The sequence below is a fragment of the Rhinatrema bivittatum genome, chromosome 3 (assembly GCF_901001135.1).
Source record: "Rhinatrema bivittatum chromosome 3, aRhiBiv1.1, whole genome shotgun sequence".
In the NCBI taxonomy this organism is placed as follows: Eukaryota; Metazoa; Chordata; class Amphibia; order Gymnophiona; family Rhinatrematidae; genus Rhinatrema; species Rhinatrema bivittatum.
The window spans coordinates 585,247,758-585,274,671 of NC_042617.1; the positions used below are offsets into that span (position 1 = coordinate 585,247,758).

General features: G+C 45.2%; 1 protein-coding gene across 4 annotated transcripts in view; it reads right to left on the reverse strand.

The window, feature by feature from the left end:
• The window catches only part of SYNJ2 (synaptojanin 2), a 257,365-nt gene that overhangs the window by 128,131 nt on the left and 102,320 nt on the right, over positions 1-26,914 (reverse strand). For all 4 annotated transcript variants that reach the window (XM_029596673.1, XM_029596671.1, XM_029596672.1 and 1 more), the window contains 3 exons: positions 26,690-26,773; positions 20,130-20,191; positions 18,953-19,049 (listed from right to left, as the gene is read on the reverse strand). In XM_029596673.1, the coding sequence (XP_029452533.1) occupies positions 18,953-19,049; positions 20,130-20,191; positions 26,690-26,773 (243 nt within the window). The remainder of the gene's footprint in view (positions 1-18,952; positions 19,050-20,129; positions 20,192-26,689; positions 26,774-26,914) is intronic.

Genomic DNA, 26,914 nt, shown 5'->3' on the forward strand with positions numbered 1-26,914 from the left:
CCCCGCAGGAAACTTACAAATATAGGCTATACAAAAATGGGCGTATAATCTACACCATGGTGGTCTGTGCCAATTGCAAGCCAGCTTCCAATAGATTAGAAGGTAGTCACACAGTTTTGTGTGGGACAGAAGAACGGATCTAGGGCTTTCTGCTCATACCACACAGAAAACTTCCTCTACTTCAGTCCATAGGACTTTCTAGTGGAAGGATTTCTGGAATCCATCAGGAACAGAGATACATCTTCTGAAAGAACAAATGGTTGCAAAACTAACCTCTCAACATCCAGGCTGTGAGTGACAGGGCTGGAGATTGGGATGTCTCAACCTGCCTCGATCTTGCAAGATGAAATCTGAGGAAGTCCCCAAAATAACTGGCCTCAGAATGGACAACTCAGGTGCAGTGGAAACCAGACCTGTCTTGGCCAATGAAGGTGTATGAGAATGATAGTCCCTTTGTCCTTGCAAAGCTTCAAGAGAATCTTCGTTACTAAGGGAATCCGAGGATACACTTACAGAAGACCCTCGCCCCAGTGCTGGGCGAGGGCATCTGAGGCTGGTTTGCTATCTGTCCTGCACAGGGAGCAAAACCAAGGTACCTTCCTGTTGTAAAGGGATACAAAGAGATCCACGTCTGGGTTCCCCCAGATGCAAAAGATCCAATTTGCAACCCCCTAGTCCAGAGACCACTTGTGGGGTCTGAAGGCATGGCTCAGTCTATCTGTTAACACATGCCTCTTTCCAGCCAGGAACATAACTCTGAGCACCATCCCGTGGGACTGGGTCCATGATCAGATCTGACTGCTTCTGACACAGGAGCTATGACTCCGTACCTCCCTGCTTGTTGACATACCATGTTGCCACTTGGTTGTCTATTTTTTTTTTTTAATTTAAATTTTATTGAAAGTTTTGTAAACATACATCTTATCAACTTTAATACTAAAAGTACTCGAAAATGAACGTACGAGTCCCCGATTCCGTAAAAACCGAGGTACAGAATCCCTCCTCACCTCTCTGACAGACTATATCATAATGGGCCTCGACAAAGGTCAATCATTCCTACTAATCCTGTTAGACCTATCCGCAGCATTCGACACGGTCAATCACGCCATCCTCCTAAACCAACTATCGTCCATAGGAATCAGCGGCACCGTACTATCATGGTTCAAAACCTCTCTCAACAACAGAGGTTACAAAGTTAAACTACAAAACAAGGAATCTTCAAGATTTGACTCTACCATAGGAGTCCCACAAGGGTCATCACTATCCCCAACTCTCTTCAATATTTACCTTCTTCCTCTTTGCCATCTTCTCACCAACCTCAACCTAAAGTATTTTCTATACGCAGATGATATTCAAATTATCATCCCCATCAAGGACACATACTCTAAAACTCTTGAATACTGGGAATCGTGCCATCAAAAAATCAAACAACTACTCAACAACCTAAACCTCATCCTAAATTCCTCCAAGACTGAAATCCTACTCATCTCGCCTGAGAATAGCATTCCTAACAATAATCTTCCTACCAACCTACCCACCACACAAGTTAGAGACTTAGGAGTGATCATAGACAACCGGCTGAACTTCAAGGCTCACATCAACAAAACAACCAAAGACTGTTTCTTCAAACTCCAGGTACTAAAAAGAATTAGACCCCTTTTCCATGCTCACGACTTCAGAACGATCATCCAAGCAATCATTTTCTCGAAACTAGATTATTGCAATTCTCTATTGCTAGGTCTTCCTTCATCCTACTCCAAACCGTTGCAGATGGTTCAAAACTCAGCAGCCAGACTACTGACAGGCGCCAGGAGAAGAGATCATATATCGCCCATACTGAAAGAGCTTCACTGGCTACCCGTACACTTCCGAATCTTGTACAAAGCCATATCCATCATATACAAAACAATACATCAACTCACCACCCTTGATCTGCAAATCCCTATCCAAATTTACAACTCGTCAAGACCAACCAGAGACGCTTACAGAGGCTCACTCCTAGCACCCCCTGCGAAAACGACCAGACACGCTACCCTAAGAGATCGTGCCACTTCCACAGCTGGTCCCCTCATTTGGAACTCCATTCCTTCAGATCTCAGACAGGAGCCCTGCCTCCTAACTTTTAGAAACAAACTTAAGACTTGGCTTTTCAAGCAAGCGTTCCCGGACACAATCTAACGACCCCACTATCACCTCCTCAAAACTATCAGCCTTCAACCATGCATTGTATATAGCACTTAATTTGTATATTGTTTAACCGCTACTATTCTATCCTTTCTCTTCCTCCTTCTCCCAGTTCTGCTACCCCTGTTATATGTAACTGCACCTTCTGACACACAGTTCCAGTTTGATGTATATACTGCACCCCTGTTTTATGTAAACCAGCAAGATATGTTGTCATGATTGCCGGTATATAAAAACCTTAAATAAATAAAAATAAATAAATTGAAAGTTTTGTAAACATACATCTTATCAACTTTAATACTAAAAGTACTCGAAAATGAACGTACGAGTCCCCGATATCCCCCCTCCCAGATACAGCAAAAGCTCATCAGATAAATAAGCAGCTTCATGCGGAGTACAAACAGGTTCTGCAACTAAGGCGTAGGAAACAGGATACAAACAACATCAGTCAAATTGTGGAGTGTGGATGTCATAGTTGTGCTATGTAATCCAGAAAGGGTCGCCAAGTCTTTTGGAAAGAACCCATATCCTATGGTGTTTTGCAGCCATTAAGGAAGCTAAGGTATAATAAGACTGAAGTTTAGTAATAACCTCAGAGAGTTTGGGTAACTGATTTGTTTTCCAATGGAGTGCTACCAGACTACGGGCCGCTATAAACACATGGTTACAGAATTTATGGTGGGATTTACTTAGAATATCAGGATAAATGGCAATAATGCTACTTCAGCGGAAGGAGCAATCTGAACACTAAGAGTATCACTAAGCCATTCAAAAAGGGAATTCCAGAAGAGAGTAATCAGGGGGCAATCCCACCATATATGCATATAGGTGCCATTATTCCACATTCTCGCCAGAGCTCCGAGATTTGGGGACAAAACCGATGTAGCTTAACGGGTGTATAATACCACCTATAGATCATTTTGAAGCAGTTCTCTTGTAAGCGAGCTGAGATAGAACTCTGTCGCGCTCTTAGGAGAACCTCTCCCCAAGTTTTTGCGCCCAACTATCTACCTAAATCGGATTCCCATTGAATAACAAACTTGCAAGGCTCCTCCATGGCTGGAAAACATAATTGATATAACTTGGATATTGACCCCGTGATCCCATCACTGTTAAGAACATATGACTCCAATAAAGACCCACCTGGTCGGAGAGAGTTAGATCTAAGAATGCTATTCACAAAGTGTGAGACTTGCGCATAAGCCAGAAAATCTTGATAGTCAAGATAAGACTCAAACTGTCTCTGGGGATCAGAATCCCTTGAATAAATAATTGCCCCACAGTGTGGAGCCCCTGTTTTCGCCATACAGTTAAGCGCTGAGTTTGATAACCAACAGGGAGTCGCATGTTATTCATTAAGGAAGATTGATAGAAATATTGGTAATTCCCAACCAGTCTGTGTCTATTGTGGGCCCAGATGCTAAGGTAATGCTCAGGGACCAAGGCGATTTTGATAACCGGGCACCAAGTATGGCGGGGTTGCCACATCATAGTGGTTAATTCCATAGAACCTACAATAGCTTGCTCTATGTGGACCCATTGCTTTGGAGCCTCGTGTCTATGGAAATCCAATATGGCATGCACTGGGAAGTGGTGTAATACCAGTGGAGATTGGGTACTGCCATGCCTCCCTGAATCTTTGGTAAATACAGCACTTGTCGAGCTAATCCGGGGGGACGCCGCCTCCAAATAGAATAAAAAATATTTTTCTGTCAGGAGCGCAAAATGGGGGATGGTATGTATACCGGTAGAGATGAGAATAAAGTATAAAAATTTGGGAAGCACTGTCATCTTGGTAATGACAATCCTGCCAAGCCAGGAAAAGGCTTCTTTATTCCATCTACTCAAGTCAGTGGTGATTTTATCAATCAACGGGGTGTAATTAAGAGAGTATGTCAGTCAAGGTAGCTAATATATGGACTCCTAAGTATTTAATATGTGATTTGGCCCACTTGAACGGAAACTGCTGTCCAATAATTCGTCTCTCCATGGGATTCAGGTTAATATTAAGCAGCTCAGATTTCTCTAGATTTACTTTAAGGCCTGCGATTTTGCTAAATTCATTTAATTTCCTCATCAGCCCCTTCAAAGACCAAACTGGGTCCGTTAATATGAGGAGGACATCAACAGCAAAGAGGGAAAGTTTGTATTGGGTTGATCCCAGGTGTACGCCTTTAATGTCAGGTGCCTTACGGATCTTTGTCATAAGCGGTTCCAGTTATAGAGCAAAGAGCAAGGGGGATAAAGGGCAGCCTTGTCTAGTGCCATGTCCAATAGTGAACGCTGGCCCTAGCCATTATTAACTTTTACCCTTGCCTATGGGTGGTCCTACAATTTCTTTATCTATTGGAGAAATAAGGGCCCAAACCCCATCTTCTGGAGAGTGAGGAACAAGAAAGGCCAGTGGACCAAATCGAACGCTTTTTCTGCATCAATAGCAAAAAGTACTGCCGGTTCCCAATCCCCTGGGAGGCTAATGGGAAAAGTAGCGTAACGCTTACTACCTGACCCCTGACTAAGCAACAAGTACCAAAAACAAAGCCGAAGCCTGACAAAAACCTACAGATTCTAACCAAACAAATACCAGACTCCAGGGAAGCACCTCTTCCATCTGCGGGAGACAGAAGAATACTAACAGACTCTAGGGACACCTCAGGGGTATACGACAGAGTCCACAGAAATTGGTCAGTCTCCACCTGCTGGAGGAGAGTTAAAACCCAGGAATCTGGGCTGATCTGGGTACGTACATGGAACTTAAGATCCACATTTATAACTGATATAGGTCGAAATGAGCTGCACTGCGTTGGGTCCCTCCCCGGTTTGGCTAGGACTATAATGCCTGCCACGTTTGCTTGGGCTCCGATTGTCCCATCGCCTCGAAGGCTATTAAAATACTGGGCTAAAGGCACCCGATAGTCCATCTAGGCCAGGAGATTTACCCATTTTAAGAGACTTAACTAATAATATCTCCTTAGAAGTGATGGAAGCATCAAGGGACTCCTGCTGTTCAGGAGTAAGATTTGGTAAGAAAACAGTGCACAAATAATCCTCTATATGAGAGTTATGAATGTCCTCCTCTGGGCTATAGAGCGACTTATAAAACTGAGAGAAAGCTGCATGAATCCCAGTGGAGGCCGTAATCATAGTCCCATTGGAATCATTATTTTAGAAACATTATTCTGGGAGAAGCGTGCTCTTAACTGTCGAGCGAGCAATCGCCCTGCTTTGTCTCCTCCCTCATAGTAAGTTTGCTTGGTGATGTTTAATGCGTGTAGGAGTTCAGATTTAAGGCCCAATAGCTTCTGGTAGCAGGCCCAGGACTGAGTTTTCATATGTTCTGTAGGCAGTTGATTTATTTTAGTTAGCAGTCCATGCCTGTCTTGGACCTGCTTCTGTTTACAAGCTTTTGCCCTAGATATGAGGAGTTCCCTTACAACCGCTTTTGAGCAATCCCACAAGGTTCTGAGTGAAATGTCCAGTGAGGAGTTAAGGGTAAAATACTCCTGGAGTTGAGAGTCTAATTTTAGAACAGATTGGGTGTCATGCAGAAGAGACTCATTCAGTTTCCAAACTCGATCCCAGACATCTCTTGGTCCCATATGGACTTCCATACTGACTGGAACGTGATCTGACTATGTAATAGCTTTGATGTCTACTCGGAAAACTTGATTACAAAGTGTTTTATCAACCAAAAAGTAATCAATATGAAAGTAGCTATCATTGGGAACATAATAAAAAGTGTAAGAGAGGGATTTAGGGTACCTGTTCCTCCAGCCATCTACTAGCTGCCAGTCATCTATGATGCCCTTCAATTGATTTCTAATGTTCAAAGCTACAGGGGTTTGCGTTCTAGAGTTGTCCAGAGCCGGGCATAGTGTCAGGTTAAAATCTCCCCCAACAATAATTGCGCCCTCCGTGTGAATTAACAATAAGTCATGGATCTCCTTTAGGAAAGCCTCCTGAGCTCTGTTAGGGGCATAAAGTGATATCAGGGTATATATTTGGGAGTCAAGACGGATTTTGACTAGAGTAAATCTACCAGAGGGATCGGATAAATGCAGAAGTAGATCAAAGATCAGCTGGGCCGAGAATAAAATGCCCATTCCCGCATATTTATTGGTACTTCTACTGGCAGCCAAGTAGACATGTGGGTATTCTCTAAAAGCTAAGAGGCGATTATATTTACGTTTTAAGTAATGTCAGCCTTGAGATGGATCAGTTCCTTCCTAAGAAGAAAACGTTTCCTGTAAGTATTAAGACCCTTTACATTAAGGGATAATATGTTAACCATGATCCCGGCAATGAAGAAAAAAGTCTCTACAAGGACACTTCCACTGCCACCCTTCAGCCTGTGACCATAAAAATAGAGCAGCGCAGAACATTTAGATTCAAATGCAGAAGAACGAGCACAGAAATCTGTAACCAAGAATATGATATGAACTCTGCTGTTTTCCAAACCCTGTAACAAGATTTGCTGTTCCATCGCGAATCAACAAACCGGGGGTACAAGAGAAACAACACTACCCACCCGCTCCGCCCCCCCCGAAAAATAAAACAGTGAAAATATGAGATAGGCATTAATATCAACTGTAATACAGCCCTAAAAACATGAAAGAGAGCTAATTATTATGAAACCAGAACCAGAGGAAGTAGGTTCTCTGTCCCGTCACTCTTCCTATTCAAGTCCATCTACGAGTTCGATGAAAGTATCAGCCCTTGTCTGCCTGCTGCACTTCATGCTGTAGGTGTCTGCGTAGCCGACAGCATCCGGGTCCAGGCCACCGCCATCTTGGAGTGTCGTCTACCATCAGGGCTCGTGCAGGCTTGGGCAGCATGGTAAAATTAGCTTCAAGTCCTGCTTGCTGAAAGCTTTCCACGGCGCCTGTCAATGATCGCACCCGGTATGTAATTCCCTTCTGCTGAAAGATGAGGGCAAACGGGAAGGCCCATCGATACTTAATCTCTGCATTCCTCAACGCCACAGTTACTTCTCTTAATTGGAAGCGTTTCTGCAAAGTGGAGGGTGCAGATCGTTAAAAATGGATATTTCATGGTCGTTCCAACACCATAGTGGTTTCGATCTTGCTGCTTTGATGATGTCTTCTTTGACTCTGGTGGTGAAATTTCACAATGATATCCCGCAGTTTATTTTCTTTCCGGGGGCCCAACGCTCGGTGGGCTCTTTCTAAATCGATCGCGGGATCTCCTATGTTTGCCTCTGAAATTGCTCCACCTCTGGTTAAAATATGCTTGCACAAGTTGATCACCGTGAGGGTACACTCCTGATATTGTTTGGTCTCCGGAATGCCTCTGATCCGAAGGTTTCCCCGGCGCGATCGATTCTCGAGGTCCTCCACCTTATCTGCTAGAGCCTCAAGCTCTGTTGCCATTTGTTTAGTTTGGGATGTTAGCGACTCTACCATCTGGCTTTGATTATCAGCCCAGATATCAAGTTCATTTACCCGATGTCCCATTGTATTTATATCGTCTTTCATTTCAGCAATGGAAGCCAATAGTTCCATTTTGTGGGTCTTGAGATCAGCCCGTAGCTCCAAAAACCACGTCCTAATTTTGGCCCTTGTCGGGAAGTCCGGGTGGGAGCCCCCAGCTGGCTGGTCCAGCGTATCCACCGATATCCCACTCAAATCCGACATGTCGTCAGATTGTTCTGGGGGCTTTGCGGCCTGTTCCTCGCCTTCCGGCAGTAGCTCTTTAGCAATTTTCCTGAAGGAAAATTGCTTTAAATCTGTGGCTCTTTTGCAGGAAGCCATGCTGGGCAGGTCGTGCGATATTATTCCTCTAGCTCTGGTGCTCAAGGGCTATATTAGTTAATGGAAATGCCTCAAAAGTGTGGAGGGTGTACGGAGCAAGCAGATCAGGCGGCCATCTTGCAGCGCTGCTCAATAGCGCCCCTGGTTGTCTATTTGAATTAGGACAACTTTGTTGAACTGCCAATCTCTAAAAGCCCATAGTGTGTCCCTGATCACCCAGAGCTCCAGGAAGTTGATTTGGCAACAGCATTCATGGGCAGACCATAGACCCTGGGTGCTGAGCCCATCTACATGAACTCCCCAGCCTAGGGTGGATGCATCCATGGTTAGGATAATTTGGGTAGGAGGTCTTTGGAAGGAGATCCCCTATTCCAGATTCAAAAGTACCCGCCACCAGGACAAAAAGTCCTGGAGGTGTGAGATAATTCAGATGCTATCCTGGAGGGGTTTTACAAGGCTTAGCTCTACTGTGATATCAGGGTCCACTGGGCTTTGCACATGTACAACTGTGCCAAGGGAGTGCCATGAATGCTTGCGGTAATATGGCCCAACAACCTCAACATGTGCCAGGCTGACACCTGCTGACTCTGCTGAATGCCGCGATGGTCATAAGGGTGATGGCCCTTTGACAAGGTAGGAAGACCTTGGCCTGAGCCATGTCTAGCAGGGCTCCTATGACATTCAATTGAGGTGATAGGTTGAGATGGGGATTTTGGGTAATTGATGATGAACTCTAGTGACTCCAACATCCAGATGGTCAAGCACATGGACTTGATGGCCCCTGCCTTAGAGGTGCTCTTGACCAGCCAATCGTCCAAATAAGGGAAAATATGCACCCCCAGCCTGTGGAGGTGCGCTGCCACCTTGGCCAAGCATGGTGTAAAGACATGTGGTGCTGACAAGACCAAATGGCAATACCTGATATTGGAAGTGCTGTTTTCCCACCATGAATTCGAGATACTTCCGTTTACTTGGAAAGATCTTGATGTGGGTGTACATGTCCTTCAGATCGAGGGAGCATAGCCAGTCTCCTTTTTGCATAAGGGGGATCAAAGTACCCACGGAAACCATTTTGAACTTTTCCTTTTTGATAAATCTGTTAAAGGCCCTTAGGTCTAGGATGGAAAAGAGTCCTCCTGTTTTCTTTGGAATCAGGAAATACCTGGAGTAAAATCCCTGCCCTCTTTTCCTGTGGTGGAACGGGCTCAACTGCTCTAGCTTTTAAGAGGGAGAAGAGCTCAGTCATTAGTACCTCCTGGTGTGCTACCGGGCCCCAAAACAGGCTTGGAGGGTAATTCGGTGGGGCATCCAATAGGTGCAATCGGTACTCTTGAAGAAATGCATGGATTAATGACTAAATTTGGAGGTGCAAGCAAGCACATATTAAACTGAATACACTATGGTTGGCGAAACAACAGGGAGGGTTGCCCCCCTCAATCTTTGCATTTACTCCTGGGCGGTGCATTTAGTTTTTCTAAAAACTTGTTTGAGGATACGGACACTGCATGGCTACCACTTGAGAAAGAACAGGCCTCTATGGTCAAGTTATCACTGCTGTTTCTACCATCCTCCTCCCTCCTCCATAAAATCGATCCATCTGAGGACGGTGGCCCATTCTGGCACATACTTCGGGGATATGGAGGCAAGTTAGGTGGTACACTGGCTGTGTCACAGAACCTAGGTCTCCTATAGCTCCTGTCTACAAAAACCCTTTCATAGCTACCTGCACCTTTTATTCTGAGTGCAAAATGTGGAAGGATCAGGGGCTCTATTTTAGTGGCTCATTACTGGGATGATACAGGATTTGAGACTTTGCAGTTGGAATTTGATCTGTCCCCGGATTTGTATAATTTTTACCAGCAAATAAGGGATGCAATAGGCAAACACTTTATTTACTTATTTCAAAACTTTTTTTATACCGGTATTAGTAGATACATCATACTGGTTTACATCTGAACTGAGGTGGAAGTTACATCAAACAGGTACAGGGGATGGGGCGACATAGAACAATGAAGAGAAATTAGCCGGAAAATGGCAAACAAGATAAGATTACAAGTAAACAATGAAACATAACTTTATACAAGCCTTTATACATGGGTTCAGAATAGGTACTGCTTCAACAAAAGGTTGAAGGATTAGGGGATCTAATCAGGGTAGGCCTGTTAGAAGAGCCAGATCTTTAATTTATTTTTGAATTTGAAGGTACAGGGCTCAAGTCGGAGGTTTGTTGGTAGAGAGTTCCAGCTGGTAGGACCAGCAATGGAGAATGCACGGTCCCTCGTAGAGGTGGAGGTGTGCCTTCTTGAGGAATGGTACGTGGAGGGTTCCTTTATTGGTTGCTCTGGTGGGGCGGTTAGAGATTGTGAGGCGGAACGGCTCATCAAGCCAGTTGGAGTTTATTTATTTATTTATTTAAAAGTCTTCTATACCGATGTTAGTCGAAACATCACCTCAGTTTACATGGAACAAAAGCAATGGAAATTACAAGTAACAGGGGAAGGGTAAGGGGGTACAAAAAACCAATAGGAGAGCAGAAAAGCATAGGAATGCTTTTCTGCTCTCAGACATGGAGTTATGTCTGTAGATGGATTTGTGAATGATAGTGAGGGTTTTAAAGAGGATATGTGAGGAGATTGGGAGCCAATGAAGGTCTTTCAGGATGGGGGTAATGTGATCAGATTTGCGGGCATTTGTGATGGTCCTCGCTACTACATTCTGGAGCATTTGAAGCGGTTTTAAGGTGGAATAGGAGAAACCTAGGAGTAGGGAGTTGCAGAAGTCCATTTTGGATGAGAGGGTAGCCTGAATGACTGTATGGAAATCATGGGTATAGAGTATGGGTTTTAGTTTTTTCATGACTGAGTTTAAAGAAACCTTCCTTAAGAATTGCATTGATGTATTTTTTTAGGTTCAGTTGCTGGTCAATCAGGAGACCAAGGTCTCGTACATGGTGCTGAGTGGAGATGGAGCTATATGCCGGGTCATTTGTAAGGGAAGGTTTGGGGCTTTGGTGTTGGGATATGAAAAGCAGTTCTGTTTTGGTGGTGTTTAAGGCAAGGTGGAGATTTGTAAGAAGAATATTGATGGAAGCAAGGCTTTTCTCCCAGAATTTCAGAGATTCGGAGATAGATACATGAATGGGTATGATGATTTGGACGTCATCGGCATATAGGTAGAATTTGAGACCAAGGTTGGATAGAAGCTGGCAGGGGGTGTGAGGTAAATATTGAATAAGGTGGATGAGAGGGAGGAACTTTGAGGAACTCCTTGAGAGAGGGCATAGTGATTGGATTCAGCGTTGCCTATTTTGACGGAGAATTGTCTGAGGGACAGGTAGGATTGTGAACCACTGGAGGGCTGAACCTGAGATGCCTATATCCGATAGACGGGCGAGGAGGTGGTTGTGGCTTATTGTATCAAACGCAGAGGAAATGTCGAGGAGAGCAATAATGTAGCAGTGACCTTGGTCCATGCCTCTGAGGAGGTGGTCGGTGAGGGTGAGTAGAAGGGTTTTGGTGTTGAAGTTCTTGCGAAAGCCGTATTGTGAAGGATGAAGTATATTGTTGATTTCGAGGTAGTCCATGAGTTGGGAGTTGACAACCTTTTCCATGATTTTGGAGATAAATGGGAGGTTTGAAATAGGACGGAAATTGGATGGGTCATTGGGATCCAATGAAGGTTTTTTGAGCAGGGGTTTGACCACTGCATGCTTGAGTGTGTCTGGTACTATGCCTGAGGAGAAGGCGCAATTAATGATGTCAGCAAGCGGTTTGGCGATGGTGTTTGGAATAGTTAGGAGGGCTTTAGTGGGGATGGAATCTGTTGGGTGGTATGCGGGTTTAATCTTTTTGATTCTATTTCCTTGGAGGAGGTGAGGTCAAGGGAGTTAAGGATGGCAGTGATTATGCTTGTGCCGAAGGGAGTGGGGTGAGGGGTAAGAGGGAATCTGAGGAGGATGTTTGCTATTTTTTTGTGGAAGTAGAGTGCTAGTTCTTCAAATTTGCTGCTCGCTTCATTGTCAGGGATGGGGGAGGGACAGATATGGTGAGATTCACAACATAGGAGAAAAGGGCTTTGGGGTTGAACATATATTCTAGAGGCGTAAAAGTCGCGTTTGAACTTGAGGGTGGCGAGTCTATAGCAGTGAAGGGCAGATATGTAGATGGTGGCATGTTGAAGTGAAGAGTCTTTATGCCAAATTCTCTCTCTCCGTCTGAGTTTATTTTTCATTATTTTTTTTAACTCAGCAGTATACCATGGTTTTACATTTTTTGAAGAAGGGTGTAAGTCACGTCTGGTGATCGGACATAACTTGTTTGCAATGTCGTGAGTGAGATTGCTCCATGAGGCAAGTGCAGCTTCAGGATTAGTGCAGTCGAGTTTGGACAGGACTAAAGTTAAATAATCGCTGGAGCAGGATTTCCTGAAGACAATGATAGTTCTTTGAGCAGGGTTGCAAATGGTCAGGGCATTTATAGAAAGTTGGGTTTCGATGAGGGAGTGGTCCGACCAAGGAATAGGGGTGAATGAGGGTGTATTGGGAGAGTGAATACAGGAATTAATGAAAATGAGATCTAGGGTGTGCTCAGCTTTGTGAGTGGGGGACGTTATGATTTGTTTGAGGCCAATGGCGTGGAGTGAGTTGAGGAAGGTTTCACAGGACGAAGTAAGGGAGGAGGAGTCTACATGGAGATTAAAGTATCCTAGTATAATGACTGGGATTTCGATGTTGATGTTGTCCAAAATGAATTCGATCAAGGGGGGACGGGTCGAGTTCTAGTAGGCCAGGGGGGTGGGGGGAGAGTAAACAAGGCAGATTTGTAGATCCGGGGATTTGAACAGACCAATCTCAAATCTGGGGGGGTATCTGTCTTCACAGGTATGAGTTTTATGTGCTTTTTAACTGCTAAGAGGAGGCCTCCGCCTCTTTTCTTAGGTCTCGGTATGGTGAAGATGTCATAGGATAGCGTAGGAAGCTGGTTGAGGAGAACAATGTCGGAGTCCTTGAGCCAGGTTTCTGTGATGGCACAGATTTCTGGCTTGCAGTCAATTAGTAGGTCGTTAAGAATTGTGGTTTTTTTGGAGAGTGATTGAGAGTTGAATAGGATTATGGATAAGGTTGTGAGTCCTAGTAGCTGTGTCAGGGGGGAGATAAGAATGGGGAGAAGGGACTTGCACTGGGCATTTGAATTGTAGTGGGGGAGGAGTGGGGGTCTGAGGGATGGGCGGTGAATGCGGGGGATTGGGTAGGTTGCCATTATAAGGCCCAGGAGGGGAAGAAATGAGGTGACTGGTGGTAATGATAGTCAAGATTAACAGCAAAAAATGGGAGGGAGGGGGTGAGGGACAAGTGGAGTTTGAGGGGGTCTAGATAACAGCTGTTAACTTGGGTAGCCTTGGAGATGGCAGGTGCAGTCGCAGGAGGTGCAAGAATGCTGACGCAAAAGTCCAGTTGGTATTAGTAAATGCAGCTGACAGTCCAGAAAACAGTAATTAAATTACATTACCTTAGGGGTGGCAACAGCAGTCACAAGAAATGTGCACGTAACAATAAAAATACAATGGTGAGGTGGAGTACTCAGGATTAAGCAGCATTTCAGAGGGGGTATTAACTGCCGGGTGCAACAAAATATATCAGCGGTATAATCAGATAGGCATTGGGGATAGGGAGGTTGTAGAATAGGAAAGGGAGGAGGGAGGAATCAAGGTAAGCAGGGAGATGGAATAAAAGGGGGCAAAAAGGGGTGCACAAACGGGCGAACTAAGGGGCAGGCCCCTTTGTCACGCTCCTTCGGCGCGCGACGCCTACGGTCGGCGCGCTGTTTTAAATATCCTCCGACCCCAGTGATGACGATCTTGAGGGGGCAAGTCGCAGGCTGATTACGGAGGGGAGGCGATCCCTGGGCAGCCGCAAGGCTCAAAGACGCTCCTGGGACCCCGGCGGGTCGGTGCCAATAGCACAGGAGGTGGGAGGCAGCGATCCGGGAGGCGAGAGGAGCCGAAAGATGAGGTACCTGCAGTCGGCGCGGATTATGGGACCCCCCTGTGGCAACTGAATGGGGTGGGGAAACTCTTGGGTGAAGCCAATTTGGCATATAAAAGGTATCTCCCTACTCTTTTGAGGGATTATATATGCAAAATATACTAAATTCACTCCACGACGTGTTAAATTGATATATAGAATACAGAACTTGGTATTAATTTAGATGCACTGGATTGGAAGGATATTTTGGAAGGCGGCACACCACATTTCTGTTTGTACCCAGAGGGTGGAATTGATTGTCTGTTTGTTACACAGGTCCTGTTATGTTTTGCTGCCTCCAGGAAGGTCCCGAGAGCATCCTTGCTCACACCCGATGGCTGCACGGTTGGATGCCATGTCTTCTTCCTGCCAGGTCCCCCCAGACACATGTGCACCAGCTGATTAAAAAACCCTGCAGCAGGAAAGCAGAGAGGTGCTGGGAGATGACGTCAGTGCCAGCTGGGGATTTAAACCCCAGCCGCACTTCCATCCAGTGCCTCAGCAATGTGTCTCCTGCCTTGTGGTTGTGTTGTTTCAGCCGTGCCTTGTCCAGCCTTCCAGCCTTGCCTTTCCTCGTCTTGTTCCTGGCTCCTGTTATGTGTTGCCTCATCTTGTTTATCTGCCTTGTCTTGCTTTTTCCATCTTGTTCTGTCTTGCTCCTTCGTGTCTTGTCTGTCTTGGTTTGTCTCTCCGGTTGTGACCTCTGCATTGGACTGACCAATCCCTTGCTCGCCGCCTAGACCCGTCCTTAGCCTTGAACTTTGACTACATCCTGTCTGCTGCCAGCCCCAATTCTTGGCCTGTCTCTGGACTCTGTCTCAGTTCCTCGAACAACCTAAGTCCTGCTGGGTGCCGGAACTCAAGGACTCAACCTGTGGGGGAGGTGACTGGTACATCTGCTTTAGGGTGCATTTTCCAGCTGCCAGGGCATGCCTCGTGGGCATGCCTCGTGGGCTTACCCATGAGGCATCAACTATACCAGAGCACTCATGCTCACTCCACTCCTTATAAGACCTATCATACTCCAGTCTCTCTCTCTCTAGGTTCATCCCACATGTTGGCTCACAGTATTGGCGCAGCTGTGGCATATAATGATTGGCTTGGGAGTGAGCACTTTGTGCTGTGGTTTAGTTAATGCAGCCTCATAGGCTTATGCTGGCAGCTGGAGAATGCGCCTTGTAACGGGACAGTCTGGAGCTTTACCTATACCAACTGCCTCTCCTACAGGTTGAGCCCTGCAAGAAAAAGCCTTTCTTCCGTTAGACCCAGTAATTGTGTTGCGGACAGCACAGCGATTAAAAGTTGAAGAATCCCTGTCTCTAAATGCTTGTCCCTCCCGACGCAGCTGGGTTTGGCGAAACATGGGTCTGTGTCGGGGGACCCTTCTTAAATTCTATGCTTGTCTAAGCAATGGAGCTGCCGATGTAAAAATAAAAAGAAACCTTTGATGAAAAGAATCTGAAGTTGAGGGGACTTATTGAATTACCTGCACTTCCCTCTGTTTGGCAAGGAATACATCTGCCATCTTATGCTGTGATGCCCCGGAAACAACCCCATGGCAAGGACAGCCAGTCCTCCTTCAGTGCCAGGGTCCATGACAGTCCCTATCAGTCCAGGTGCCAGCCACAGTTCCTCCTCTCGGTTCCGAAGAGGATCTGGTCACCCTCCTTCCCTCCAGTCGGTGTTGGCTTCAGCAATGTTTGAGGAGGAGCTCGAAAGGCATGTACAGCTGGCAGTCAAGCGAGCAATGCAGGACGTTGGTCCCACGGCACCAGCGCCAGTATTGGCCATCTTGGAGCTGCTTTTAGAATCTCTCCATGCGACCCAGCTGGCATCGGTGCCCATCAGGGCACTGTAGCCCAGCCCTGCCAATATGATGATCATGGCTGAGGCCGGCTCCTCGGAGGAGGAAGCTCCGCTTAGGATGGCCAAGAAGCCAAGGCCTACAGCCCCCCCAACCAGTCCCATCAGTGCCTGCAGCACTGGACGAAGGTCCAGTGCTGCAGGAAGGTCTCTGCCTGAGGTCCTAACCTTCGCAGGGTTTGCTAGGTGATGGCAGAGGCCATCCCGTTTCCTGACAGAGGACGACAACAGGCACAAAATGCTTGAAATCCTCCAGTTCCTGGAGCCTCCTAAGGAGGTCCTGGTACACAACATCCTTAAGGATTTACTGCTGAGAATGTGGAACACTCCTTCTCAGCGCCTCGAGTAAACGGGGTTTACCTCATCCAGAAGGATCCAGGATTTGACAAGCGCCAGCTTCCCACCAATTGGTGATGATCAAATTCGCTCTCAAGAGAACCTGAACCCATTCCACAGCGCCCCCAGGGAAGAATCACAGAGCAATAGATGCTCTTTGGAGAAAGGATCTTCAGGGAGCTGTGCTCATTGCCCGCATAGTTTCCTATCATCTCTACATGAGCCAATATTCATGGGATATCTGGAAGCTGGTGCAGGAGGTGGCTGAGCAGTTGCCTCAACAGCAGCAGGTGACTAAGGGCCTGTGGTGTGGAAAACACGAGGTTCGCACAACCCTCGATGTTTTCGAAACAGTTTAGATGGTCTCTGCAGCGGGAATCAGCGCCCGCAGAATGGCTTGGATTTCTCACTAGAGGTACAGGAAAGACTCGCTGACGTGCCGTGTACCGGGGAGAATCTCTTCAGAGATAGGGAGAAGAATGCGTTGGCCCAGCTCTGGGACCACCATGAAACCATCCAACAAACTCTCTACCAGGCCTCCAGACCCATCCTCCTCTGCTAGGAGGTTGGCGAGATCAGGGAAGAAAAGTCTTTCTTTCACCAGAGGAAGTACTAACCTTCGCCCTCTCACTCCAGTCAGCAAGATCAGAGCTCCCGCAGCCATCCCAGGCAGCAAAGAGCTCCCAAGGCCCAACCAGTATCTCAATCAACTCCAGGGATGGGTTTTGACTGGGTTGTAGGGAGCGTAGTCCAGTTATTTATTTTATTTATTTATTCAAAGAGTCTTCTATACCGATGTTAGTCGAAACATCACCTCGGTTTACATGGAACAAAAGCAACGGAAATGACAAGTAACAGGGGAAGGGTAAAGGGTTACCTATACCTGGGGCGATGGATCTGCTGGTCGCAGGAAGTGGAAACCAGTGGGTCCTTTCCATCGTCCATCAAGGAACATCTTCTGATTTAATCAGGTCAGCTTTGACCTTGTCCAAGACAATGCCATAGTTAATCGATAAAGTTCACCTGGCACACTCGTGATAAATCCACCCAAGTAGGTAAATCCCTGATACATCACTCAGAACTCATGGAGATGTGAGCAGGGAGATCTTGCCCCCAAAGGGATATATAGAATCAATTTTTTGACGTTTACGAGAAATCCCAACAACTGTAAGAGTTGAATCAACTTCTTTAGGGAAGTAAGAATTATCTGATGATTTCCTTTTCTCTAGGACAGACAGATGAATCTAGCTTCCTGCCCTTGGCTGCCGAATGATTGTGCTATGGTCCTCCTGCGTGGCTATGTGTTCCAAGGATTACTGGTAAGTGTTAATCCAGTCCCTAGACCAGTGTTAATGCATTCTTTGTCTGAGCTCAGTGTTTCCTGTTGGCTGAGTACTGGAATGGTTACCTGTTATTAATCAAGTTTTTGTTAGTCTGTCCACAGTTGGCTTTTGTAGAGAATACTGGCAGGCTGATGTCACTGCAGGAATATATATACTATGTCAGCTTTGCTCAGTCTCCATCTGCTAGTAGAGGTGCATAACCCACTGGTTTTGGATTCATCTGCCTGGATGCTAAGAAATGTAAGCTTACTAACTCTTAGCTGCAGACCAAAATAAAATATTTTTGTAACATTTACTGACATATATAGAGATTTAATTTTCCTTGGTGTTAAACTTCTCACCGATTTACTGTTTCATTACCTTGACATTTAAGGTTTTTCCTGGTCCCCATTCTTACTATGCTCAGTTTCTCTCCTCTACTGCTCCTTCCCCTCTGTCCCTGAGCCCTGATTCCTCTCTGCGCTCTCACGTAAGTCCAGTGTGGCACCATCAGTGTGAGAACAGTGTGAGTGCTGTAGTGAAAGGGAGTCATGGTGCATCCCTGCATCCCCAGGAAGACAAGTCAGAGGTATCCCATGACCCTGAGAGTTATGTGTACCCCAGCATCACAGAAGAGAACACAGAGGAACTTGTGAAGTCTATTCCCTGTCGTTAACGCCATTGCTATCTCCAGTTATGCAATGAAAGCTCAATTTTCCCCCTCTGGCACAGTTACATTTGGCTATTGGTACCAATGACAGTAACAGCTGAACTTGGCTTCTGTACAATTCAATTTCCAGAGCAGAAGGCTCTGCTGAATGGTTTCCTATGGACACCCATTCATCAGCTCTGACCCAAATCAGAGGACCCACTCCAAAATCAAACCATTTTAGCCTCTCCGCAATACGTTCCTATTATGAATGTTTTAAAATCAAAACTTCTCTGTAGATGATACCGCTAAAGAACGGGAAGTCTTTCTTCAACTCAAATTTTGAATAAAAACAAAACAAACAAAAAAAAAAGCAAGCAAGACACTGTGATTTGAGCTGTGCCAAATCTTTCATGGAATTTTCCTAACGGGGTCTTGATCCATTTTGTCAGCATTTCAGACCCTACTGCAGGGACTCGGCTATCAGTCAGCAAAAGTGTGCAGCGCTGAAACATTCCCCCCGCCCGCCCCTCACCACCAAGCCAAACACCCTCTCCCGCTTCTCAACCTCCACACACACACACCACACACAACACATACACACACACACAACACCCCATACACATACACACAACACATACACACACATACCCCCCACACAACACACCCCACACACACCTACACACACACCCACACACACACCACACACACACACAACACAGTCAAGGGACATGGGAAGAGTTCAGCCATAATGAAAAGCAGCCAGAACAGCCCCACATCGCTCTGCCTCAGGGCACGACTGTACCTGGAAGGCTCTGCTGAGAACCTCTTCCCCTCCTTTGCTTCTCAACAGGTTCACAATCACTTGCTTTCCGTACTGCTCCTTCAGAAGCATGATGTGCCTGTGACAAAGACAAAAGACATTCAGGCTTTACAGGATCAGTCACACAATGCAGCTCAGACTCTTATTTGCAGAGATAATTTAAAAAACCCAATTCCACAGAGCTTCACCATATAAAGCAAACACCGGGAAGGCATGGAATTTTGCTTTTGGAGGTTAGCAAGTTACAAAGTGTACACGGTACTTTAAAATGAAACAAAGTGAAGAGAAAACTGAAGATTTCTGTTTGCAATAAATAGTTATTGAAAAATGCTGCTGTCCATACCAAGACCTGTATAATATCTAATCTTTCAGAGCACTCCAGTAAATCTCTAACACTCTTCCTATCCTAAAGCCACAGCCTAGCCTCTGGCACAAAGTATATGAAAGAGCACCTGAGAGCTCTGAGCTGCAGATATGAGAAACCCTGCTCTAGTTCTCTTCCATTAGAGCTGAAACAAATACATGTAATATATACTACAAAATAATAAGCCTAGCTTGAGGGAAAAGCTCATTGTCCTGGTACAGCAGAGCTAAAGATACAGCCCAGGAGATACAAGTACACACATTCTCTCTTTCTTATCCCTCGTTTAAGAAGAGTTCCTCTGGTTTAAGATTTCTGTGCGAGTGGTAAATCCTCCATTGCATTATGTCACAGGCAAGGGATCTGAACACCTCCCTGTGCAAAACGATGCAAAACAACTGTGTGGCACTGAACATGGCCAAGCAGCTGCACAGTGATCCACCAACGTGCAATTCAACCAACCCCCAGCTTCCTTATATGACTAGAGAGATTCTGACTAGTGGCTTCTGAATAGTTTCTGTTTGGTTACAGCCACGAGCCTTCATAATTTAAAATGGAACTTTCTTTCACTAGTCTGCCACAGAAGCTCATGTTCTTGGCTACCTTTTTCACCTATCTCAACTGCACCTGTATTTGGGTCTCCATTGCTGGGTGGGGAAGGGGACATAGATTGATAACTCTTGCCCTTATGAAAGAGGTCATTGTAGTTTTAATTGGAATAAAGTCCCTCGGCATGTACTTGGAGATAGGTTTCTGTCCCCACGGTCTGTATTGTGAGTGAATTAATGGTCACCATACCTATCAAAAGCCGGGGCATTAGCTTCCAGGCCTCTGGTCAGCTTCAGGTGATGAGATCCAACCTTAAAAGAAAAGAAAAGAAAAAAAGGATAGTCCAGAGGGATCTCCAATTACTAAAATAAACCTGAGCCACGACGACACTGCTGTCTGGGAAATGCATGCAGCTCTGCGGAAAAACACAGACGGTGTCGCACAGCTCCTTCACATGAAGTTCTCATGTGCACCTCAGGCAGCGGTACCGCCCAATCGAGAGGCTTTAGTAAGAGTCTTCAGGAACCTGCTAAACAGAACCCGTGGAATAAGCCATCACTAACAACGTAACCCTTTGTAGTTCTTTTATCTGACCAAATGTCTCTTTTCCTGGGTTTCTGTAGGAGTTATGCAGTCAGTAGGCGAATCTTACAGCAGCAGCACTGGCCAAAGGCTCTTGGATACTTCATTTATAGTAAATATTGGGAGTTGAGATCACCCTGCCTTTTCCATAGTGATTTACAAGTATGTTTTGTGCTTTAAATGTTTGAAAGCTCCCTCCCACTTAGTCACTTTGATCCTCAAAAGTGTCTCACACAAAGGTCCCACTGATGAAATCTGAGCAGAACAGTAATAGTGGAGGAGAGGAAAAAGGGTTTCTTTTGGTTTTTTTAAAGGGGCATAGTCATAATAAAGTTGCATGGTCAGAATAAAATGTGCATATATTATATTCCAAATGAATGCATACATACAAGAAATACATTATACCAATAAACAGAAAGTTGAAATTTCGAGCAATCTTACTTGTGCATGAACAGCAGGGGGAATGATGAAAAGATGATTTACATTCGGACAACAACCAACAAGGACTGAGTTGCACAGGCTGGATAAACATGCGTGGGAGTAGCTTGCTATGACGGCAGTTACTACCCCTAAACAATTAGCTAGATACTTCACTTAGATGCAGCTCCAGCACTGATACTTCACTTAGATGCAGCTCCTGCACTGCTAACTACATCAATGGCGGGGGTGGAAGGGAAATAGAACAAAGTCACTTACAAGGAACAAGAGAAACAGACAAGTATGGGGGAAAAAAAATTGAAAGCTTGCTGAGCAGACCGGATGGACCGTTTGGTCGTCTTCTGCTGTCATTTCTATCATATGTTTCTATGTTAAGATAAAAAACAGGGAGACAGAAAGGCTTAACTGGTTAGAACTTTTCAGACTGGAGAAGACAGGACTGAGAAAAGATATGACAGATATCTATAAAATCATGAGTAGGATGAAATGGGTAAATAGGGAAGTAATTTAGCCTTTCCAATAGTACTAGGACCAGAGGACACTGCATGAAGCTAATGGATAGTACTCATACAAAATTGGAGAAAGTGCTTTTTCACTCAAAGCACAATTAAACTACAGGATTTGTTGCCAGAGGATGTGGTGAAAGCAGTTAGCGTTACTGGGTAGCCATGTAGATTTGGGAAAGAAATTGCTTATCCCTGGTTATGAGCATTGAGGATTGGATCTATTCTTTGAGATCTTGCAGAGTAATTTGTGACTTGTTTTGGCCACTGACAGAGGCAGGATGCTGGGATTGATGGACCTTTGGTCTGACCCAGCCAGTGGCATAGCCACGGGTGGGCCATGGCCCATCCAATAGGCTTTGCCCGGCTGCCTGAGAATTAAGGCCCTGTCACAGGGCTACTGTGGACAGGCCTGGCGCTGCCAGGTATGGAAGAGGAGGCAGCCTGGGATGCCACTGGTAGACCCCATCCTACAGGGGGTCAAAGTAAGAAGAGGACCAGAAGACCGCCAGTATAATCCATCCTACCAGCAGTTGAAGAAAGAAGAGGACCCTGCTGGGAGAGAGCCAGTTCTGCTGCTTCACCTCCCTGCAGCCCAATGGAATTCAAAACTCTTGTGGCTAGTAGGTGCTCTATGCTGTTCTTGCGATGTACAAAATTAACATAGAGGAATTGGCAGCCCTGGAAGTTTTGAATACTGCAGGGTAGCAGCAGCAGAATGGGCTTTCCCTTCTGCTCCTGATGAGACTGCCTGGGTTTTGCATTTGTGAGTGAATGGGATCCTGCCCAAGTTGTATATATGTATGTATGTATATATATATATATATATATATATACACACACATGTGTGTGTGATAGAGTATGTAGGTGTGAGAGAGTGAGTGAGTTTGTGGAAGTGGCGGCCCGCTTTTGAGAGCATGTAAGAGTGAGAGCCTGTATGTGTGTGTATGGGAGCCTGTATGTGAGAGAGCACATGAGAGCTTATGTGGGAATGTGAACCTGTATGTGAGAGAGAATGTAAGAGTGAGAGCCTGTGTGAATCTGTGGGGGGAATGGGAGCCTGTATGTGAGAAACAGCATATGAGATTGGGAGTTTGTATGTGTGGGAATGGGAGCCTGTATGTAAGAGCGAGTGAGAGTGAGAGCCTGTGTGTGTAGGTGGGAATGTGAACCTGTGTGTAAGAGAGCATGTAAGAGTCAGAGCCTGTTGGGGGGGAGGGGGCATGGGAACCTGTGTGTGAGAGAGAGCATGTGAGAGTGGGAGCCTGTGTGTGAGAGAGAATATAAAAGTGAGAGTAAGAGCTAGAGGACGGAAATGAGAAAAGCATGCAGGGGGGTAACTTGCTGATGTGGCAGAAAACAAGTGGAAAAATGACTATTTCCATTGATTTTCTCCCATTTTTGTTGGTTATAATAAACACTGATAAAATCCCAGGGAAATAAAATAAAAATTGTAAATGAAGATCATTAGGTATTTCTTATGTTCTTATAAGATGACAATCTAACACTACAAATAATGGAAGCAAGAACTCTTCAGTAAAACAGGAGAAAATAAGCTATTCTTTGCTCAGATAAGACGGAATCTGTCTACTTGTTAGCAACTTTGCGCTCCAGATAAGCCACGATGTATCTGTGCAACATCTGGATCCTCACAAAAGGAAATGCACTGATGCAGAAGAAGAGTGATGGCAGAAGTCAGCAAAAGCTGGATAAGTCTGACAGGAATTCCTTGCTCAGATGTTTGCACTTATTTTGATCACGTTTGAAGAGCCCCAATGAAAATCATGCAAGCAAATATAAATGGGCTCCCCGTGCCAGAAGTCAGACCTCCGCCCATGCATGATTAGTATGAGGCCTGCAGCTCATGGCTGCTCAATTTGGATTTGCTTAATGATGTTTTTCTATGCATTTCATCTAAAACAGAAACAGAATTTAAGGCTCAGGATGTCCTTTCTAGGACCGATGACCCAGAGTTGCTCTCTAACAGGGTCATTCATCAAACTGCGTTAGGACTAACGCCCATGATAATGCCATAATGAATGCGTTATTTTTCGCATCGCAGGATGCATATGCAGATTTTCAAAATGTAGGTTGGGCGGAGTTACGAAACTGAGGGGTGTTTAATGTCGTCTGCGATAGCATAAAACGCACATTATCGCTGGAAATAACTATACCTTTTTTCCTGGTGTTGCACCCGAACCGAGATTTGCAATATTTATCGCACATCCCGTTTCGGGGGAGGCACACATAATAGTCAACTTTTTATATCAATGTAGGAGGGGCAACTCGTAACTCGAGGTGAGGTTCTGGTGATGGGCTAGGGTTCGGAGGGCAGTCTCACATGCACAGTCAGAGTTACAGACAGAACATGAGATCTCAGTGAAGGTTTGACGTGATTTGGAGTGAGGAAAGGTACACAAAGATGAGATTTGTACAACGTACTCTCGCCCTAGCTTGATTGTACCTTTCCTCACTCAAAATCCTTTCCTGCCCCCCAAACCCTTGATCACCACCAAAACCTCACCCTGAGTTACTATTTACCCCTCCCACAGTGGTATAAATAGTTTACTTATATAAGAGCCTTATAAGGAGTCTCTCGCTAACCACACCCCCTTTTTATCACGGGTGTTATTCATGCAAAATTTATAGCAAAATGATGAATCAGCTTCAGAAAGTACACATCCTAAAACCTGCTATTGTGCTTTTACTAAACAGCAGCTGCTCCTGCCTTTTTTAAACGTGATTTTTAATCAGCCAAGAGCTGAACGTCACAAGGCAGCAGCAGATGCAAACGTTTAGGTTCTACATTAGGAAGCACTTTCTGACTCCAAGGAGGAGAAGGAATCCATGTTAACGGAGGGTTTTAGCGCTGGTGGGTTCATCTAGGTAGAGTGCGTTTCTTGCTTGGCAGACTTTATAACAACTGCTACACAAAACAGGGGTTGTTGTGAAATATTCTCACTTCCTGAGAACAGCATGTCAACATACCCATGCTGCAAGCCATATCACTGCAAGCATGCCAAGGAAAAATGGAAAGAAAGCCACGTTTCATGCATGTGAGATATTTTCAGAGAAGCTAGCTAGGAGATAATGACAGACGCAGAAGCCATGGCCCACGCAGCTGGTCATTTGCTACCACAGATTAACCCACTCAGGGGGTGGCTGACCATCCAGTGCCATGCCCCTGTATTATCTACCACTCAGGGGGTGCGCCTCATATTTATTTACAATTTGTACAGGCCACACAATCTCAAGTCCTAGGCAGCTAATAATAAAACATAATTACAATAAAACAAAACGCAGTGCAGCGATAAATTTGCTAAAACTGTTATAATCTTACTATTTTGGGATGGCTATCGCAGTCCAGTGGTGCACCCGGTATTAAACCCTTAGAGGTGGTCGTCACAGCCCAGCAGTGCACCTCATATCATCATTCCCCAATCAGAGGGCATTTGTCACAGTCTAGCGGGGCACCTCATATCATCATTCCCCAATCAGAGGGCATTTGTCACAATCTAGCGGGGCACCTCATATCATCATTCCCCAATCAGAGGGCATTTGTCACAGCCCAGCAGGGCACCCAGTATTAGATACCAGATACATAACATTCAGGTGCGTTCCTCCCTTACAATCAGTTTCTTCCTAGACGGGAGCCCCTGTGGAACAATTTAGTGGGGAAATATTTATTTTTAGCAGCTTTCCTGCAACCATGTTCCTTTCCGGGACATGTTCCTACTGCTAAATCTCCTCATAAGAACATGCCATGCTGGGTCAGACCAAGGGTCCATCAAGCCCAGCATCCTGTTTCCAACAGAGGCCAAACCAGGCCACAAGAACTTGGCAAATACTCAAACACTAAGAAGATCCCATGCTACTGATGCCAGTAGTAGCAGTGGCTATTTTCTAAATCAACTTAATAGCAGGTAATGGACTTCTCCTTCAAGAACTTATCCAAGCCTTTTTTGAACCCAGCTACATTAACTGCACTAACCACATCCTCTGGCAACAAATTCCAGAGCTTTATTGTGCGTTGAGTGAAAAATAATTTTATCCGATTAGTTTTAAATGTGCTACTTGCTAACTTCATGGAGTGCCCCCTAGTCCTTCTATTATCTGAAAGTGTAAATATCCGATTCACATCTACTCGTTCTAGACCTCTGATGATTTTAAACACCTCTCAGTCGTCTCTTCTCCAAGCTGAACAGTCCTAACCTCTTTAACTCCTCAATCATCTAATGGTCCAACTGACTCCATCGCAGGCTTTCTGCTTCGGATATATTTTAAAACGTTTTTAGTGTGAGTTTTTGCCTCTACTGCAAACTCCTCATTGATGCCATGCAGCTAGTGCTGTCTGCGGCCTCTGTAAACAACTGCCATCAAGCCTGAACCTAGGGGACGTGCCAAAATTAACAAAGGATTTTTTTTTTAAAATCCTCTGCTTGCAATAAAGGCAGAGAGATGGGATTGTATCGGTGCTGATTACTGAATGTTCAGTAAACTGCGTGCAAGCTGTAAAAGATTTCCCAGATGCGTAAAGCCTGGGAGGGTGGCCGTGAGGGTCCTCCTAGGCAGAACCAGGCAGGAGTAAGAGCGTAAGCTGCAGTGGGAGTGAGGCTAGTGAAGATGCAGAATGCTACAATCTACTAGGCGCTTTTATTTATTCTTTTCATTATGTGTTTCTATTTGTTTAAAGCAAACCTGTGTGTCTCAGAAGGACAAAGCAATAGATTGCCCTGTGCAGTTCTGACTTTTACCTAATTTCTGGGGAGAAACAACTAATTGCCTTTTGAATATTCCTTTTTGTCTCTCAGATAGTAATGAAATGAGCAAGAGCTGCTGCTGCTGCAAAAAAAAAAGATACAATACTGACAGCTGATAATGAACCACTGGAAAGAGAATTCAAATATAGAAAGCATAGCAATAACTAGGATTCTCGGGTGAGGTCATGACCTCGGAGCCAGACCTAGGTTTGTCCAATTATGGGCTTGAATTCTCAGTTTTCTTAGACAAATCTAAACTACAAGGTCATAGAAGCAACTGGACAAAACTAGGATTGAGTCATTTTGTTCCTGGAGATCTGCAGGTAGACCAAGCCATAACCAAGCTGCACACAGTTTTCAGGGTCAAAGAAGTTAAAATAAAATAGGTAAAATATTTGTGTTAAAAAACAAAAAAAAAAAGATAAAAAGATCATCTAGGTACGGTATAAGGGGCTGCACTTCTGCCTTCAAACCTAACTGAAATAAAACAGCCTCCTTCTAACGTGGGATTGGCAAGGAACATTACCTGAAGTCCTGGCTGCTCCCAGAACAATGGAACCGATCCTCGGATCTGGACAAAGGAAGAAACAGCGTCATCCAGATACACGGTCTGCAAGGACAAGGAGAAGAGAGGAACACATTCACAGGTCAGATTTCAGAGGAGTTACGCATGCAAACGTAACACAGAATCACAGCAATTTTCAAAAGCCATCTATCCGTGTTACCTATTCACTTAACGCAGGTAAAACCT